The sequence below is a fragment of the Heterocephalus glaber genome, unplaced genomic scaffold, assembly GCF_053883595.1.
Source record: "Heterocephalus glaber isolate CG9 unplaced genomic scaffold, H.glaber_assembly_v1.0 deba00001606, whole genome shotgun sequence".
Lineage (NCBI taxonomy): Eukaryota > Metazoa > Chordata > Mammalia > Rodentia > Bathyergidae > Heterocephalus > Heterocephalus glaber.
Genome location: NW_028258377.1, coordinates 28,293,356 through 28,306,628, shown reverse-complemented (window position 1 = coordinate 28,306,628; position 13,273 = coordinate 28,293,356). Strand labels below are relative to the sequence as shown.

General features: G+C 43.6%; 2 protein-coding genes across 10 annotated transcripts in view; one reads left to right on the top strand and one right to left on the bottom strand.

Annotated features, from left to right (window-relative positions):
• Atp10b (ATPase phospholipid transporting 10B (putative)) overlaps window positions 1-13,273 on the bottom strand; it is a 102,166-nt gene that overhangs the window by 54,070 nt on the left and 34,823 nt on the right. For all 4 annotated transcript variants that reach the window (XM_087194872.1, XM_004836440.3, XM_087194873.1 and 1 more), the window contains 3 exons: window positions 7,051-7,157; window positions 4,256-4,387; window positions 1,021-1,148 (listed from right to left, as the gene is read on the bottom strand). In XM_087194872.1, the coding sequence (XP_087050998.1) occupies window positions 1,021-1,148; window positions 4,256-4,387; window positions 7,051-7,157 (367 nt within the window). The remainder of the gene's footprint in view (window positions 1-1,020; window positions 1,149-4,255; window positions 4,388-7,050; window positions 7,158-13,273) is intronic.
• Window positions 1-13,273, top strand: part of LOC147822978 (uncharacterized) — a 231,923-nt gene that overhangs the window by 184,099 nt on the left and 34,551 nt on the right. The window lies entirely within an intron of this gene.

Here is a 13,273-nt window from a genome sequence, read left to right as displayed (position 1 = left end):
ATAGTAAACAAATACATATGGGATGGTGGTAAGCCTCATGAAGGAGAATAAAGAAACACAAAGAGGGCGGAGAGTGATGGGTGGGAGGGACTCTTTTTATAAACCATGACCTTTGAGCAGGGACTGAAGAAAGGAGGGTGTGAGTTATGAGCTTATCTGTGGGCAGTGAGTTCTTGGCAGTGGGGCTGGCCTGGGCATCTGGGAGCCAGGAACAGTGAGAAAATCTTGTACCTGAGTGAGGAGGAGGAGAGTGGTAGCAGGTGGAGTCAGGGTCAGGTCAAAGTCCAGAACTCTTAGGGCCTTGTTGGCTGTGGTCAGGAACTTTGGATTTCATTTTGAGCAGGCAGGAAACTATTCTTTGCAGAGGCCAGATAGGCTCTGACTTTTAAAAATAATTACTTAGCCAGATGCATAAGTGAATGCTTGAAAATGTCTAATATTTAAGAGAACAATGGAACGCATTCAACTACTACAAGAAATTTAACATAGATGGAACCTCATCAAAGCCAAACTACAACTACTCTCATCTTCTCAGAGGCTTCTGTATTTTCTTACGGAGCATGAAGATTTAAAAAAAATCTATCACTTTGTCCCACATATTCTGTTGGTGTTCTCTATTGGTTCTCTATTTTTCTTCTGTTCTTTTTGGTGTCAAAGGATCAAATGATAAAATGCTAAGTTGTTTTTACTGTCTCTCAGTGCTTGGGGCTGGAGGGTTCTCTGTAGCTGTCTGTGCTGCTTCATCTTCTTTTGATCCTCGGTCATCAGTGTCCAGCACACTGGGTCACAGGTGTAAACTCACTCTTAAATAGCAAAGCTTGGTCAACATTTTCCTTCAGCTATTATCTGCAGGGCCAGGTTCTTGTCCCAAGGCAGGGGAACCCCCAATGTAAATACTTTCAAAGACCCCCAAGAAATCAGTAACCATCTCTCTCCTCATCTAAGTCCAGTTACTTCTTTCTTGGGGCCAGCATTGACTTCTTATTTTCCAGAGTTGTTGGGATTAGGGAGGCTTCCTACCTGGAGCAGGATGATCATTGTGAGGAATATGTAGAAGCCCCCAAGGGCTGGGGGAAGGAAGTTGCCATTGGCATCTGGCACATCAAAGGGAGGGTGTTCTTTAAAGGTCCCATTCCAGAAGCTGTGACCTGTGAAGAAGCAAAGCTAGGGATGAGATAAAAATCTCCATTTGGTTTTAAAGATGGTTAGTTACAGCTTGCCTTGGCTTGCTCCTTGAAGTTGCCATGCTCTGGAGGAGCCCAGCCTTCGTCTACACAACAGAGATGGGGGGGGGCTGTTGGCTTTAAAGTGGTCCTTCATATAGTCTATATTTCAATCAATTGATTGATGGTCATTAAATCTGTTTTACCAGAGGAGAGTAGAATGGGGATTACTTATTTTTTGATAAAGTCTTGTTACACAGGGGTTGGAAAGAAAGGGGCGTGTAGTGAAAACATAGTATGTGAGTCTTGAAAAACCTGTGCCCTGATTTCCCTTCTTCCGCTATTTCTCTCATTTATTCTTCATGTATCCAACATTTATTAATTCAGAAGGTGTCAGTCCTTGTTCAGGTCCTTTCAAAGTTCCCTGGCAAGTCAGTGAGTGTGACGTCAGAGGACAGATGACATACAGCATGGAGAGTGCTATGCATAGCAGCTGCACCAGATACAGACGGAGCTGGGAGCTGTTTCCTTCTCTGCAAAGCGGGTGAGAACGTTTATTATCTGTGGATCAAGCGAGTTGAAGTGTATTCAGCCTCTGCCACGAGCTTCCTAAACCTCGCTGTCCTCGTCTGTTAATTAGCAATAACACTCACTCCCCATGATGATTGTGAGAGTAGAATAACCTAGTGTGGAGAGTGCTCGCAGCTACAGGGCAGGAACTATAAGAAACAGGACCATAGGGAATGCTGCCCAACCCAGAGACACATCTTTGCCCAGGAGATGGGCCAAGTGGCATCATACGTGGCAGAAAAAAGGAGACTTTCACACATGACCTTATGTGAAGCTGATATTATAGAGCAAATGACTCAGCACAACCGAAGGGTCCCTGGATCTCAGAGGAGCAAGTTAAGGACAGGGGTGAAACCAGAGAAGTCTGTGAGGAGGAGGAGCACTTGAGAGGTCTGGAGGTTGCGTAGGTGTTGGGGTAGGGGTGAGAAAGGCCAGAGGAGGGCATCCAGGGCAAAGAAAGAAGAAGCACCACCCTTACAAAATTAAACATGTACAAGGAACCCTGGCTGCTGCTGGCTCTCACTGGAGAGCTTTGCACATCAGGGCTAGGCTCTGGCAAGGCACCTACTTGGTGCCTGAGTTGTTCCTATTGACTAGAACTCTGTCCCCCTCCTCCACGAACTCCCTCTGGTTGTTATTCTGGGAAATCTGCCAAGCTAATTTGGGCTGTCTGTGCCTTGTGTCTCTGTGTGGCCTTTTCATCATTAACTTTCCTTCTCTGGAGATACAGTGAGAGAATCTCAATTGTCCTTTCAGCTTTGACCTGGCCTGGAAGAACCTGTCCCAAGGCAGAGGCAGAAGTTCTGAGGTGACCCGTGGGCACAGTGTGGCCCTGGGGGGGCGGTGCAGCACGGTGGCTGCCTTCTTGGGGCCTGCTCCCGCCCACTCTGGTGCTCTCTGTACACCTCGGGCCACCCCCACAAGGAGTACTGTGAGACTCATCTGGAAAGCATAGTACGGGGAAGCTCCAGGCCACCCTTGAGGCTAAGTCCCACTGTGTTCACTGTGGCCACACTAGGGCTCTCTGAGCCCAGGACTACCTCTGCCTTTTGGACATGATCTTTGTAGAAACAGTGATGTTGTGATTCTAAGGCTGCTCATTGGGTTGGGGGGCTCAGCCTGAGTTCTTTCTGTTGATTGACCCTGGTTTTTTTTGGGTCTCCTTAGCATACCGTGAACCGTTGTTAGATTTATGCCCTAGGGGAGAGGGGTAAGAACTTCGTGGAGGACCCTTTCCCCTTCATTCTGAGGATTAACTTCAATGACTCCAGATCAGTATGTCCATACTTCTGGAACGTGGCCACATCCCAGTTCTGATTAGGGCTCTGTTCTAGGCCTTGCTCTTGCCACACCAAACAGCCAACTACTCCTCTGCCTACCATGCTTCTCCTCCCATTGCTGAGGCTAAGAATGACTTTTCTCTCTCTCCTCATGGATGCTTGTCCCATCCTGCCCTTAAACTTGCCTCTGCCATCGACCTCCTCCAGTGTGTGCCTACTCCGAGCCAGAACAGCTGCCTCTTCAAGACAGGCTCCTCCTCTGTGGGCGGCTAAAACCTCCTCCGACAGACACATCCTAACTCTGGCGCCCTGTGAACATGCTGCTGCCGTGTATGTCAGAAGGGACCTTGTAGATGTGACAATGGGGATTGGAGATGAAGAGGCCATCTGGAGTCATTCAGTGGGTTCAGGGATGTGATTACAAGTGTCCTTAGGAAAGAAGGGGACAGTGCTGCAGATGAGGAGAAGGAATGTGGGGCAACAGGAACAGGAGTGGTGTCTTTGAAGAGGGAGGAAGAGGACACAAACCAAGGAATACAAAGAACAGGTTCTTCTCTCAGAGCCTCTAGAAGGAAACAAACCTGCTGATATTTTAATCTTAACCCAGAGAAATGGATTTTGGACTCCTTCCAGAGCTGTTCCTGCATAAATGTGTACTGTGTTTTTGTTTTGTTTTTTTTTTTGAGGTCCTGGGAATTGGACTCAGAGCTTTCACACTGAGCTACAGGCTTTTTATTTTTTTAAGACAGGGTCTTGTTAAATGGCTAAGTTGCCGAGACTGGGCTCAAACTCACAATCTTCCTACCTCACCCTCCAAGAGTAGCCTGGGTGTTTGTGCCGCTCTGAGCACTCAGTTTGTGTTAATTTTTTACAGCAGTAATAGGAAACTAATATGGAACCAACCTGTGGCCCCTTGTGGAGTGGGAAAAACTGTTATCAAGCCTATTCACAGCTTCTCACTCCTCCCTCTAGACTGCTCTTCATGTTGCCAGCCTCCCACGCTCAGAGTGTGCCTGGTTTCTGTATTTCTTTAACAGAAAACTGACAGATGACCTTCCTAATATTTAAAGAGCATGTGCTACTTTGACGAGATTTTACTTGCAGTTTCCTTCCATGGGGTCCCATTACTATCTTTTTTATCAGCCTCATTTTATAGATGAGGAAGCTAAGGCTCAGAGAGTAAAGCAACTTGTCCAAAGAAACACAGGATTATCGGATTTTTGTTTTCAGAACATTCCGTACCTATGGCCCCACTGAGGCACATGAGGAAGAGGATCCCGATGCAGAAGAAGATGTCCATGTTCATACGTCGCTCAATTTTGCTGCGTTTGTACCGGGGGCCACTGTTGTTCAGCATGGCTTTTGTCTCGTGGCCTTTGAGAGAAAATAGTGAATTCAGGTTCTTTTCTGAGGGGAACTCTATGTGCAAAGACCCTGTGGTAGGGGAGTGCTTGGAGTCATAAGTTTCCATTGTTATCTCTTTGGTTGTGCTTAAGGCCTTGGTGTTTTCTGTAAGAACACTAGAAAACAAATGTCCTCACCCTAGTATTATCCCTACCTGAACAGCTCCACACCTATCTTGGAAATCTGCTTTAAATTTTGTTTAAAGAAGGGATGAAGAGTTTTAATACTATCAATATCTTCCTGTCATCCCCTTTTCCAGTTAGGGAAACTGAGGGTCAGAGAGTGGAAGGGACCTGCCCAAAGTGAAAGAAGAAATTGACATCAGAGTCATGGTGGGAAGCCAGGATTCCGATTCCCAGTCTATTTCTCCATCCTCCAACTCATGATGCCCAAGGCCACACAGCTAAGAGCTAGACATCAGACAGGTATTGTCTTCAGACACAACCTCTCCTTTGGGCTGCTGAATTTTAATTACATACTGTACTTCTCAGCAGTCAAGTGTAACCAGTCACATATTTTTGGTGCAAAATTAAAGAAGACCAATATATCAGCTCCAGAAGCAATTGGCTTTAATACTGTTTAGCTGGTTGCCGTGGATTTAAAGCAGCAAGAAAACAGTAGGAGCAATCAGACTCCAGGCTTTTTACATTAGACTCAAGTTGCTGTGCTCATGAGGACTTCTTGCTGGCTGCACAATGAACACCAGTCAGCGGCTCCATTCTCTTACTGCCTCCAGGGCAACCTGTATGGGGGTCCTGGACCTGCTGCTCACCTTCCAACTCCTCTGTGCTGGCCAGAGGTGGGCTCAGAGGTGGGCTCAGAGGTGAGGCAGCATGGCACAGACAGAACTCAGCTCCGCAATTACTGTACAAGGCCTTGGGTTACAGAGAGTTAATCTCAGCTGACCTCACGAGACCTCAGCTGAATAAATTGCTTTGTACCTCAACTTCTCTTCTGTGAAATGAGAGTTGATGGCTGTGCATTTAGGGTATGAGAGTGCATTAATGCACAGTGGATTCACCCCCGGTGCACAGGAAGGTCTCTATAGATGTTTGTTGTGAGGCGCATACAGCTCACACTGAATCCCTTCCTTCTGGAAAGCTCAACATGGGCCCTCTGGGCCTTTGATGCCTATTGAGTTCACTGATGATACCAAGGGAGAGAAGGTAACTCTGGGCCAGTTGTCCTCAACTAGGAGTGACTTTGCTCCCCAGTGGACATTGGGCATTGTCTGGAGAAAGTTTCAATTTTCACAATCAGGAGAGGAGTGAGGCTTATGCATCTAGTGTGTACAGGCCAAGGAGGTGCTGAATATTTTGCAAGACAGTCCCTTGCTGCGAAAAATATTCCAGGTCAAAATGTCATAATGCCAAGGCTGAGAGCATCTGCTTGAGAGGGTCACTAAAAACACTGTTCTGTTTGCTCACAGATTTTCTGAGAGCATAGTTCATTCTAGGCATTGTGTTAGGGCCTTTCCACAGATGATCTCATTTGAACTTCCCACTCCTGCAGGGCAGGAACCGTTGATCCATTTTGCATGGAAAGTTTCACCAACCAACACAAGAACATGCAGAACATGACTGGATTTCACCCTGGGCCACCTGGCTACCCAGGGACATGGTTACTACTGTCCCCAAATATGCCACTCCCATCACCCACTTGGGGATTCTTCTTTGCTTTTAACAGAGATTAAAAATCCAAAGCAAAAGGAGGGAGAGTCCCTGCCATGGTCTGGATGTTGTCATTCCCCGAAAGTTCATGTTTTAGGAGCTTGGTCTTCGTTGTGCTGATGCTGGGAGGTGGACCTTTAAGAGGTGTGACCTAGCACAAGGTCCTTAGGTCCATTGGGGGTGCACCCCAGGAGGGGACTGTGGGACCCCAGTGTCTCTTTGGCTTGCTGTTTGGTAGTGTGATTTTTCCCTCACACAGCCAAGAGCCCTCATCACAGCTGAGGCAATGACAGTGCCATGTCCCGAACCTCCCAGGCTGTGAGCTAAATAAGTCTCTGTTCTGCACCAAGTTAGCCAGCCTGGAATACGTCAGTGTAGTAGTGAACAGCAGGATAATACAGCCGCCATATCTGGGGCTATAGAATAATGGTAGAAACAAGCACAAAAGCAGTAACTGGGGCTGGGGATGTGGCTGTGGTAGAACCTTGCCAGTACGTGCAAAGCCCTGGATTCGGGAACTGCGGTCTGCCAAGCTGTTCCTTCACTAGACAGTGCTGTGTGCCTTTCGTGTGTGGGTTTATTTGGTTCTCATGTATCCTTTTGAGGGAGACACAGATATTCCTCTCGCTGCACAAATGAGGAAATGTTTGGTGAGGTTATTCTGCAGGCCAGAGGAGCTACTCTCCACCCTTCCTTCGGTGGTCACAAGACCGCTGAGGTGAATGCATGTGCATTCCTCTCCCTGAGTGGCTCAGATGAATGATGTTAACCCTGCATCTTGTGGACAGAATAAGCTGCTGTGACTCCCATCCTCAGTCTGCTTAGCTGAGAAATGGGAATTTCCATGGCTCTTACTCTGCAAGCTACTGTGTGTTCCCCCTGACCGAACATGGATTCATAGGAGAGGACGGAGGGAGGAGCATTAAGAAAAGTCTGCATGTAAGAAGCGTCCCACACAAGTACCTGTGTAGACGACAATGCCAACAGCCACCTCAGTGTTTCTGATGGTGCAGCCTCGAAGCAAAAGACTCTCACTGCCAAATCCAGTCCTGGTCTGGTCAGGATGCTCCCTGGAGAGGGTGAATGAGAGACAGGGCTGGTTTGGTGGCCTCTCCATGTGGTCACTGAATAGTGTCACAAGCTGACGCTAGTGAGCAAACACACTCCCCTCTTCCCTCTTCTCAGAACAGCAATAGTAACTCTGAATCTCATCTCCTTTGTGTTCAAGTTCATCACTTCACTGCTCCTGGAAGGCCCAGGTGGGTACTACACTATTGGCAGGGAATTGTCCACTCTGAGGAAATCCTCATTTCCCACGGGAAAGGCAGAACTTTGCTGAAAAGTCTTGGCTTTGGTTCTCACACTCAAATTGACGGTAGGGGCACAGTGTGAGGAACTGGCTCCTGATCCTATAAAGACTGGCACTGTGTTCCCTTTAGGCAATGTTCCCATGACTGTTCTTATCCAGCTGCTGGGGACCAGACCTGGTCTAAGTCCATGGACAATGGCGGATGGTCCCGCTTCTCACACCAGGAGGCAGGTGGGGGTGGTGACACAAGGCTAGGAAGGGCAGGTTGCAGTCCCTCTCCTGTACCTCACACTCACTCTCTTTCCCTCCGACACTGTCCTTCAATTGCTCAGGCCCTTACAGGAGGCCAGGAGTGACCTTCCACCCAATTTACTGAGGAGGAGGTGAAGTTTCTTCCTTCCTCTGTCCCAGGAAGCAGGGTCATTTTCCACCCCACACTACAGACCACTTGAGCCCAGACTACCTTCATTTCTTGGGTTCTGGCGCTTATTCTGTCTTGATGGCTTTCCTTTGGGATTTCCAACTAGTTTAAATACAATTTATAAAAAAAAACTAAGGAGAATAGAAAAATAATAATCTGAACCCTGAAAGCTGTTTCTCCTTATGGCTCAATATTTCATTTCTCTACATCTGGTTCTAAGTCTTTTCCATGTATTAACCCCATTAAGCCTCAGAACAACCTTATAAGCTAGGCCACATTATCATACCTACTTTACAGATAAGAAAACAGGCAACTTAACAGATAGAGCTAGTAAGTCCCAAAATAGGGAGTCAGGCCTAGGAAGTCTGGGCCCAGAGTGCTATGATGCCACCCAATATGCCTTTTAATGTTAATATTTCCTCACTGTGTTTATAAACAACATTCACCTACATGCCTTTATTTGACCTTTCATGGTTCTGGAAAGGTAACAGATTAGCTTGTGAAAAGGCAGAAGTTAAGAGAAGCTAAGAGATTTTTCTGGGGGCACACTCCTAACACATAGGGCATCCTAGGATGTGGGGATCCACATCATAGAACCAACCCTACTATGTTTCTACCAACCTAGCTCCTCTCCATTACCTGGTACTGAATCCCAGACTCATTCCAATTTGAACTCTGAATCTACCAAGGAGAAGACCCTTGTTTCCCATTGGAATACTGTCAACCCTTTTCTACTTTGTTACTTTTTTTTTCACCTTTATGTTTTTTGTTTTTTTGGTACCAGGGATCGAACTTGGGTCCTTGTGCTTGCGAGGCAGGCGACGGAACCGCTGAGCTAAATCCCCGACCCCTCACCTTTAGTAATAGCTTTTATTGGTACATTTTAGGTGTACAATATAATGACATTCATCATTGGAAATTTGCACCTTTACATAGTCTCTCTTGGTTCTTATTTTTCCCCCTTCACCTGCCCTCCCTTCAACCCCTCCATCCCTCCCTATATACAAAGACTTTGTTTCCATTTTTTCATTTTCTCATATTAATTCCATTCCCTTCTTTCCTTTCCCCACCCCTCCCACTTCCCCTTCCCCTTTGCCCCTTTTCTTTCTAAGTCACATTATCTATTATACCTTTTAGTCCTTATTTACACTTTCAGTTTCTCACACTACAGAAACTATTCGATATTTACACATGTGTGTCCTATTTATTTCACTTAAGAGTATTGCCTCAATGTGCATCCACTTAGCTATAAATGTCTCTAATTCCTCATTTGTTATGGCTGAGTAGTACTCCATTTTATAAAAAGACCACATTTTATTTATCCAGTCTCCAGTTGATGGGCATTTGGGCTGCTTCCACGTTTTAGCTATTGCAAGTTGTGCTGCTATGAATATGGGTGCACATATATCACTGTGGTATGATTCTTTTAATTCTTTCGGGAAGATACCCAGCAGGGGAATAGCTGGGTCAAATGGGACTTCCAGTCCTAGTTTTTGAAGTATCTCCATACTGATTTCCACAGTGGTTGCACCAGTCTACACTCCCATCAGCAGTGGAGCAGGGTTCCTCTTTCCCCACAGCCTTGCCAGCATTTGTTATTGGTTGATTTCATGATAGCAGCCATTCTTTCTGGGGTGAGGTGGAATCTCAGCGTTGGTTTCATTTACATCTCTCCAATGACCAGTGATGTTGAACATTTTTTCATGTGTTTATTTGCCATTTCTACTTCTTTGTGTGAGAAATATCTGTTCATTTCAGATGCCAATTTTTGGATTGGGTCTTTAAACTTTATAGATTTGAGATAGTAGGCCTTTGTCTGAGGGACCACTGGTGAAAATTTTTTCCCACATTATGGGTTGTCTCTTCACACTGTTGGTGGTTTCTTTTGCTGTGCAGAAGCTTTTTAATAAGAAGAGATCCCACTTGTTGGTTGTTTGTGCTAGTTCACGGGCAACTGAGATTTTGTTCATAAAATCTTTTCCTACACCAATGTCTTCAAGAGTTCTATCTAACCTCAGTTCCAGCCAGATCAGCGTTTCTGTTTTAATATTTGGATCTTTAATTCAGTTTGATTTTAGTTGAGTGCAGATATAGGTCTAGTTTTAGTCTTTGGCAAGTTGAAACCCAATTTTTCCAGCACCATTTATTAAAGAGGCTATCTTTCCTCCAGTGAGGGTGTTTGGCTCCTTTATTGAAGATGAGGTGGCTGAGTGTGTCTGGCATTGTTTCTGCATCTTCTAATCTGTTCCACTGATCCTCAGGCCTGTTTCTTTTCTAGTACCATGCTGTTTTTATCACAGTAGCTTTGTAGTATAGTTTCAAGTTGGGGGTTGTGATACCCCCTGCCATGTCTCTGTTGCCTGGGATTGCTTTTGCTAATCCGGGTCTCTTCTTGTTCCAAATGAATTTTTGGATTGTTTTCTCAAGGTCCAGGAAGTATGATGCTGGGATTTTAATTGGGATTGCATTGAATCTAATACAAGTTTTAGAAGAATGGCCATTTTTACTATGTTGATCCTTCCTACTCAGGAGCAGGGGATGTCTTTCCATTTTCTGATATCATCTTCGATCTCTCTTTTCAGAGTGCTATAGTTTTCAGAGACGAGGCCTTTGATTTCTTTCATTAGATTGATTCCTTTCATTAGATTGATTCCTAGGCATTTCAATATTTGTATGTTATTGTGAAAGGAATGGTTTGCCCTATTTCTGTCTCAGTGAGTCTGTTGTTCATGTGGAGGAAAGCTATTGATTTTTGTGTGTTGACCTTGTATCCATCTACTCTACTGAATTTGGTTATTAAGTCTAGAAGACTTTTGGTGGAGTTCTTGGGGTCTTCTACATAGAGTATCATGTCATCTGCAAATAATGACAATTTAACTTCTTTCTTTCTCTAGTCTGATTTCCTCGACTAATGTTTTCAAAACTATGTTGAACAAGAGTGGTGACAGTGGATATCCTTGTCTTGTTCCTGATTTTAGTGTGAAGGATTTCAGTTTTTGACCATCTAGTATGATCTTGGCTGTTGGTTTTTCATAAATGGCTTTTATCAGATTGAGGTAGAGACCATCTGTTCTAATTTTTTGTCTGGTTTATCATAAATGCATGTTGGATTTTGTCAAATGCTTTTTCTGCATCTATGGAGATAATCATATATTTTTTGTCCTTGGCTCTATTGATAGAGTGTATTACATTGATTGATTTGCATATGTTAAACCATCCCTGCATCCCTGGGATGAATCCCACTTGATCAGGGTGTATGATCTTCTTGATGATCTTCTGCATTCTATTTGCCAGTACCTTATTAAGGATTTTTTTCATCTATGTTCATTAGTGTGTTTGGCCTATAGTTCTCTTTTTTGGTTGAGTCTTTCTCTGCTTTGGGGATCAAGGTGATGCTTGCTTCCAGGAATTAATTTGGGAGTATTGCTTCCCTTTCAATTTTGTTGAAGAGTTTAAACAGTAATGGCAGGAGTTCCTCTCTAAATGTCTTATAGAATTCAGCAGTGAAGCCATCAGGACCCGAGCTTTTTTTAGTTGGTAAGTTTTTAATTATGTTTTCAATTTCATTGATTGATATTGGGTTTTTTAGAATTATTAGGTCTTCATTCAACTTTGGTAATTCATATGTATATAGGAATTTGTCCATTTCTTTTGTGTTTTCCATCTTATTGGCGTATAGGTTCTGGAAGTAGATATTGGTGATCCTCTGGATTTCTGCTGGGTGTGTTGTAATTTCACCCTTTTCATTCCTAATTGCATGGATTTGGGCCTTTTCTTTCATTTTTCTCATAAGGTTGGCTAAGGCTTTGTCAATTTTGTTGATTCTTTCGAAGAGCCAACTCTTGGCTTCATTGATTTTTTGTATCGTTCTCTTAGTCTCCATTGCATTGATTTCTCCTCTGATCTTTATAATTTCCTCCCTTGTATGAGCTTTGGGGTTGTCCTGCTCTTCTTTTTCTAGAAGCTTGAGGTTCAGCATCAGGTTGTTTCATTGGGCTCATTCTGTTTTCCTAATATGTGTATTCACTGCTATGAATTTCCCTCATAAGACTGCTTTCATTGTGTCCCATAGATTCCGATATGTTATAGTGTCATTTAATTGAAGGAACTGCCTGATTTCTTCTTTAATTTCAACTGTGACCCTTTGGTTATTCAGAAGTGGAGTGCTCAATTTCCATGTGTTTATGTAATTTTTGCAGTTTCTGTTGTTATTGATCTCCAATTTCATTGAACTATCTTCTGATAATATACAGAGGATAACATTAATTCCTTTGCACTTATTTAAACATGTTCTCTGAGTATTTGGTCTATTTAGGAGAACAACCTGCATGCAGTTGAAAAGAATGTGTATTCTGATTTTGTGGGGTGGAACACTCTGTGAACATCTGTTAAGTTCATTTGCTGAAGAGTTTGATTGAGTTCCAGTATTTCGTTGCTTATTTTTTGTCTAGTTGATCTATCTATTTGTGACAGTGGGGTATTGAGGTCCCTACTACTATTGTATTAGTGCATATACAACTTTTCATGTCAGTTAGTATTTGTTTTATATAGTTGGGCGCACTAGTGTTTGGTGCATAGATATTTATGATTGTCATTTCTTCCTGTTGGATTGTTCCCTTTACAAGGATGTAGTGTCCATCTTTGTCTCTCTTAATCAGTGTTGGTTTGAAATCCACTTGACCTGCAAAGAGGATTTTTTGGGTTCCTGTCACATGGAGTATTGTTTTCAACTGTTTAACTTTCAATCTATGCATTTCTTTTTGAATTAAATGTGTTTCTCGTGTGCAGCATATTGTTGGATTTTGCTTCTTGACCCATTCTGCCAGTCTATTTCTTTTGATTGGTGAATTGAGACTATTAACATTGATGGTTATAATTGATACGTATTGACATCATTGTCATGACTTTTTCTTTTTGTTGGATTCTCCCCCTTTACATTTAATTTCTTGTTGAACCTGATGGATTCATTCTGCTTTGCTTCCTGGGGATGTGATCCTCATTGTCTGTTCCTAGGATATTATGTAAAAATTTTGGAGTGCTGGTTTGGTATTCATGAAATTCCTAGGGTGCTCTTTGTCATGAAAGTATCTTATTTCTCCATCAATTTTGAAAGATAGTTTTGCAGGGTACATTAATCTGGGTTGGAGGCTGTTTTCCTTAGGGCTTGGGATACATCACTCCAAGATGTTCTTGCCTTGGGGGTTTGTGTTGAGAAGTCTGCTGTGATTCTGATGGGCTTTCCTTTGTATGTGATTTGTTTCTTTTCTATAACTGCTTGTAGAACTTTGTTCTTCTGTTTGGTTTCTGGAATCTTAACAGTTATATGCCTATGTATAGATTTTTTTATCAAGGTTATTTGGAGTGCTATCTGCCTCACTTATCTGTATGTCAAGTTCTTTCCCCTTGCTTGGGAAGTTTACTGCCATTACTTCTGTGAACAGTTTTTTTTTTTGTCA